We start from the raw sequence: 6,536 nt of genomic DNA, 5'->3' as shown, positions 1-6,536 counted from the left end.
AACCTCTTGGGGTCACTGAAAAGCAAATTAGACTGAGAGCTTTTCCGTTCTCTCTAAAGGATGAGGCTAAAGATTGGCTGTACTACCTACCAGCAGGTAGTATTACCACATGGGCACAGTTGAAAAAGAAGTTTCTGGAAAAATTCTTCCCTGCATCCCGGGCTGCAAGTTTGAGGAAGAAAATCTGCAGCATTAAACAGTATCCCGGGGAATCCTTGTATGACTATTGGGAAAGATTTAACAAGTTGTGCACTAGATGCCCGCAGCATCAAATTAGTGAACAACTGTTAATCCAATATTTCTATGAAGGACGCCAATCAACGGATAGGAGTATCATAGATGTTACAAGCGGGGGAGCATTAGCAAATAAGACCTCGAGGGAAGCATGGCTGCTCATTGAGTCGATGGCGGAGAATTCTCAACAGTTTGGCTTCCGTGAGACTAACCCAACCCGTAGGGTCAACGAGGTGGAGACGTCGTCCATTCAGCAGCAGATATCGGAGTTAACATCCGTTGTTCGACAATTAGTGGTGGGAAATGTGCCCCAAGTAAAGGCCTGTGGAATCTGCACAAATATGGGCCACCATACTGACTCATGCCCTATGTTGCAAGAGGATGGGGTTGAACAAGTGAACATGGCTGGAGGCGTGCCCGCGCCTCGTAGGCAGTACGATCCATACTCCAACACATACAATCCTGGTTGGAGAGATCATCCCAATTTCAGCTATGGTAATAGGCCACAAAATGCATTCTCCAATCGTCCACCAGGATTCCAGCAACCTTGGCAACAGAAGTCCCAACCCGCGCCCTCCAACTCAGGAAGTTCCTTGGAGGAAATTGTCAAGAATTTGGCCACGACCACCACTCAACTCCAGCAGGAGACTAGGACCTTGGTCACGACCACTGCTCAACTCCAGCAAGAGACTAGGTCCTTGGTCGCGAGCACTACTCAATTCCAACATGATACCAAGGCAGGCATGAAGGACATGAAAACTCGCATGAGTCAAATGGCAACTGCCATTAATCCCTGGAGTCCCACGTCTATGGAAAATTGCCATCGCAACCTGAGGCAAACCCCAGAAATGTAAGCGCCATGACATTAAGGAGTGGCAAGGAAGTGGAAGGGCCAAGGGTCACGGACTTGAAGAGTAAAAGTGAAGACGAGATAGAGAAGGAGATAGAGGAAGAAGGACATATTCGTGGAGGTCCTGAGGTAACTCTTACACCATCAATACCCGTTAAATCTAATTTACCTTCTTTTCCATGCAGGCTGGCAAAGACGAAGAAGGCAGAGAAGGAAAAAGAGATCCTGGACGTGTTTAAAAAGGTGGAGATCAACATCCCCTTGTTGGAAGCAATTAAACAGGTGTCGAAGTACGCGAAATTTCTCAAGGATCTATGCACCCATAAAAGGAAATTGAGAGGGCATGAAAGAGTAGCGGTGGGAGAAAACGTGTCAGCCATGCTCCAAAGAAAGCTCCCACCCAAGTGTGGAGATCCAGATATGTTCACGATCCCGTGCAAAATAGGAAATACACCAATTAGAAAAGCAATGTTAGATTTAGGGGTGTCAATCAATGTGATGCCAAAGACCATTTTTACTTCTCTAAATCTTGGGCCACTTAAAGAAACGGCCATCATAATCCAACTAACTGATCGCACAAATGCTTATTCAGAGGGGCTAGTTGAGGATGTTTTGGTTCAGGTAAATGAATTAGTCTTTCCTGCAGATTTTTATATCTTGGACATGGGAGATGAAAAATCATTAAACCCGTCACCTATCTTGTTAGGTTGACCGTTTCTTAGCACTGCTAGGACTAAGATAGATGTGAATGAGGGTACTTTGTCAATGGAATTTGATGGTGAAACTGTGAATTTCAATATTTTTGAGGCGATGAAATATCCAGAAGAATCTAACTCGGTCTTTGCTTTGAGCGTTGTTGAGCCTTTTGTGCAGGAAATCTTCGAATTAGATGGCGAAGACGCATTGGAAGTGGCTCTAATGAAGCATTTGGAGTTGGGTGTAACTCTTGATGTGGACTTGAGGGAAGAGTTGCTCTATGCTGTTGAAGCCTTACACTCACTTCCACCCGTATCCCCAAGGTATGAACTTACCTCTCTTTTTGCGCCAGAGGCTCAGACAAAGTTGCTCCCTTCAGTTGTGCAGGCACCGGAGTTAGAATTAAAGCCTCTCCCAAAGCATCTAAAGTACGCATTCCTAGGAGACCGGGAGACACTGCCGGTGATCATCTCTGCACACCTATCTCCAAGTCAAGAAGACAAACTGGTGCGAATCCTTAGAGAGCATAAGGAGGCAATTGCGTGGAGTATAGCCGATATTAAAGGGATCAACCCGTCCTTGTGCATGCACCGGATAAGACTCGAGGATGATGCAAAGCCGGTGAGGCAAGCACAGCGAAGATTGAACCCTCTGATGATGGAAGTTGTTAAAAAGGAGATACTCAAACTCCTGGAGGTGGGGATCATTTTCGCTATTTCGGATAGCCCGTGGGTGAGTCCTGTCCATGTGGTCCCGAAGAAGGCGGGAGTGACCGTAGAGGAGAACCAGGAGGGTGATATGGTCCCGGTCAGAAAAGCTACTGGCTGGCGTCAGGGCATCGACTATCGGAGGCTAAATGCCGTGACTAAAAATGATCATTTCTCCTCCCTTTTATTGATCAGATGGTAGAACGATTGGTGGGTCGTGTTTACTATTGTTTCTTGGATGGCTTTTCAGGTTACTTTCAGATCGCGATAGCACCAGAAGACCAGGAAAAGACTACATTCACATGCCCGTTCGGTACATTCGCTTATCGCCGGATGCCTTTCGGTCTCTGCAATGCTCCAGCAACCTTTCAACGGTGTATGGTAAGTATTTTCTCTGAATATGTGAAAAAAATAATTGAGGTGTTCATGGATGATTTTAGTGTATACGGGGACAGTTTTGATGAATGCCTTAAAAATCTGGCTCTAATTCTGAAAAGATGCATAGAGACGAATTTGGTGCTTAATTGGGAAAAATGTCACTTTATGGTAGATCATGGCATTGTCTTAGGGCACGTTGTGTCGACTAAGGGAATAGAGGTAGATAAAGCTAAAATAGACCTTATTTCTGCTCTATCTTACCCCGTATGTGTACGGAAAGTGCGTTCGTTTTTGGGTTATGCAGGAGGTTTATCAAAGACTTCTCAAAGATAGGAACACCCCTGTTCAAGTTACTGCAAAAGGATGTGCCATTTGATTTCACGAATAAATGTAAGGTGGCTTTTGATAAATTGAAGGAGTCGTTGACATCGCCACCTGTCATTCAACCACCAGATTGGAGCGTTCCGTTTGAAATCATGTGTGACGCAAGTGACTATGCCGTGGGGGCCGTTTTGGAGCAAAGAATTGGAAAAGTGCTACATGCGATCTACTACGCGTCGAGAGCATTAAGTGGAGCCCAACTTAATTACTCCACGACGGAGAAAGAATTACTAGCTGTTGTTTTTGCACTAGAAAAATTTAGGTTATATTTATTAGGTGCAAAAGTAATTGTTTTCTCTGATCATGCAGCCTTGAGGTACTTGCTGGCGAAGAAGGATGCAAAATCGAGACTGATCAGGTGGATCCTGCTCCTGCAGGAATTCGATCTAGAGATCAAGGACAAGAGCGAAACCGAAAATTTGGTGGCTGAGCATTTGAGCCGGTTGCTCACAAATCAAGAAGATCTACCGTTGAGAGAATCATTCCCTGAGGAGCAACTTCTAGCCATTAATTCGTCGACGCCATGATATGCTGATATTGTCAATTTTTTGATGACAAACCAATTACCTGCAGGTTAGCCAAAGGTTAAAAGAGATAAGTTAAGAAATGACGCCAAGCACTATATTTGGGATGACCCCTACCTGTGGAGGCAATGCTCGGACCAGGTGATAAGAAGGTGTGTAAGTGCAGGTGAGTTTCATTCTATTTTGACTTTCTGTCATTCGTTTGCATGTGGAGGGCATTTTGGTCCAAAGCGGACGGCTCGTAAGGTGTTAGAAAGTAGTTTTTATTGGCCTACTCTGTTTAACGATGCATATTTGTTCTGCAAATCTTGTGATAAGTGTCAAAGGGTGGGAAATATCTCTCGTAGAGATCAAATGAGTCAAACCCCCATATTATTTGTTGAGATTTTTTATGTTTGAGGTATAGATTTCATGGGTCCCTTCCCCTCGTCTTTTGGTTTCTTGTACATTATACTTACTGTTGACTATGTTTCCAAATGGGTGGAGGCGAAGGCCACCCGGACTAATGATTCGAGAGTGGTTGCAGATTTTATAAAATCTAACATCTTTGTTCGTTTTGGGATGCCGAGAGCTATAGTGAGTGACAGGGGCACCTATTTCTGCAATAAGACAATCACCGCATTGTTTCGTAAGTATGGTGTGCTCCATAAAGTGTCCATTCCATATCATCCACAGACGAATGGTCAGGCCGAAGTGTCAAATAGGGAGGTCAAGTCAATTCTAGAGAAGGTGGTGCGGCCTGATAGGAAAGACTGGTGTCTGAAATTGGAAGATGCTCTCTGGGCCTACCGCACTGAATATAAGACGCCGATTGGGATGTCCCCATACAGGTTAGTTTTTGGGAAGCCTTGCCACCTCCCGGTGGAATTTGAACACAGAGCATTCTGGGAGCTTAAGCAGTGTAATATGGACCTTATGGGGGTCGGAGGAAATAGAAAGCTCCAATTACAAGAGTTGGAGGAGCTAAGGAATGAAGCCTATGAGAACGCTGCAATATATAAGGAGAAGAGCAAAATTTTTCATGACCAACAGGTTTCGAGAAAGTCATTTGTCATAGGGCAAAAAGTCCTACTTTATCACTCGAAACTTAAGCTTTTTCCTGGTAAGTTGCGTTCCCGTTGGATTGGTCCATTTGTTGTTACTAATATTTCCCATCATGGTGCAGTGGAAATCCAAAGTTTGAAGACGGAAAAGAAGTTCGTGGTAAATGGTCATCGTTTGAAACCCTATTATGAAGGGTTTAATAGTGAGCAAATGGAGGTTTTATTCCTTGATGATCCAAGTGGAGAGGTTTAAACAATTGAAGGCCATGTCTAGCCAAAGACGTTAAAGAAAGGCGCTGCTTGGGAGGCAACCCAAGGATTACAATATTAGTTGTGATCATTTTTCCTTACTCTGCGATTTTTCAGTTTTATTTCATGTTTTGATTGTTTTTGTGGTGTTGGACAGAAGAATAGAGGTTCCAAGGCGTGCCCACGTCCTGGAAGGGGTGCGCCAGGTGCCCTGAGCAAAGCGGAGACTAGTAGTCCCAAGGCGTGCCCACGCCTTGACGGAAATTTGTATGGACATCATTTAAATGCCGTGGTCAGAAGCTCATGTCCTCCAAGGCATACCCACGCCTTCCGACCCTTCCAATAGCGAAAGTCAAAAAATATATATATAATATTTTGACCAAGACCCTACTTTTTCCTCCTAATTTCTTTCGACTACGCTGCAACAACTTCTCCTCCCTGTTTTGGTCAAGCCGCCGCTGCCGCCTGCGCAGCCCGCCACCGCCGCCTTCGCGCGCCCCTGCTCCCTTCAGCACCGCGCGCCTCAGATCCTCAGTCCGCCACCGCCAGATCCGTCACTCCAGCCGCGCGCAACGCAACCCAGCAGCTCGCGCATGCTGCGCGACTACCCCAGAGCGCCAGCCTCTCCAGGCTCGCGACCCAGCACGCTCTGCGCAACTCCAGCGCCCGGCCGCCCGCGCGCGCGAGCTTCTCCCCAACGAGAAACCTCCAGCGCGCGCCCCCACTCGGCCAGCAGCACGCGGCCTTTTTCCCCCTGAGCAGCCTTACGGTGCGCGACTCCACGACCAGCATCCGCGCGCGCTCGCCTGCAGCACGCGGCCCTTTTCGCAGCTGCGAGACACCAGTCCTCCCTCTCCGCCATTTTCCTCTCCAGCGTGGACAAAGAGTAAAAGTGGTACCCCCTTTTTTTTTTTTTGCCTCTCTTGTTGAATTGGTGACTTTGATGGGGAATTTTAATTGCTAAATTTTCGCTTCCTGCTAGGTTAACAAAAAAATTATTCGGTTAATTGGAGGGACCATTTAATTGTTGCCTGCAAGTGTGAGTTCGCATATCTGCCTGGGATTGATTATATACTTGAGACATCTGTGAGCTCTGGTGACTTTATTATTTGTTACACGTGGTCGGTAGCTCGCTGATTGTTGCCTTTTATTAACTGATATCTTGATTTGAGGGGAGTTGGATTGGTCCTCTTTATTGTTGGCATTGGTTGGTGTTTGTTGTCTGGTTGTTGTTTGGTGGGGTAATTGTGTCCCCCTTTATTGTTGGGCTGCGGAATATTCAGTAAATTTTGTTGACTGTGGTCCCCTATCTGTTTCTTGGTGGTTGATTGGCTGTCTCTGAGCTGATTTATTATCCCTGTGGTCCCTAAATGCCTCCTAAAAAGGCAACCACTGCTGGGCCGTCTGGCTCCCAACCTCGTAAGAGACGAGCCCCGGTTCAACCCACCATTCGGTCCCGTTTGGGCCTGAATAA

At 46.2% G+C, this 6,536-nt stretch overlaps 1 protein-coding gene across 1 annotated transcript; it reads left to right on the top strand.

The window, feature by feature from the left end:
- Positions 1–1,093: 1,093 nt before the first annotated feature.
- On the top strand, positions 1,094–3,773 carry LOC140009785 (uncharacterized). The gene is made up of 4 exons (XM_072056103.1): positions 1,094–1,705; positions 1,958–2,685; positions 2,738–2,863; positions 3,170–3,773. The coding sequence occupies exons 1-4, from the start codon at positions 1,094–1,096 to the stop codon at positions 3,771–3,773; spliced, it is 2,070 nt and encodes a 689-aa protein (XP_071912204.1).
- Positions 3,774–6,536: the final 2,763 nt, after the last annotated feature.

Source organism: Coffea arabica, chromosome 6e, assembly GCF_036785885.1.
Source record: "Coffea arabica cultivar ET-39 chromosome 6e, Coffea Arabica ET-39 HiFi, whole genome shotgun sequence".
Taxonomy (NCBI): Eukaryota; Viridiplantae; Streptophyta; class Magnoliopsida; order Gentianales; family Rubiaceae; genus Coffea; species Coffea arabica.
Note: the sequence above shows the minus strand (reverse complement) of the source record. Positions and strands in the feature narration are given on the sequence as shown.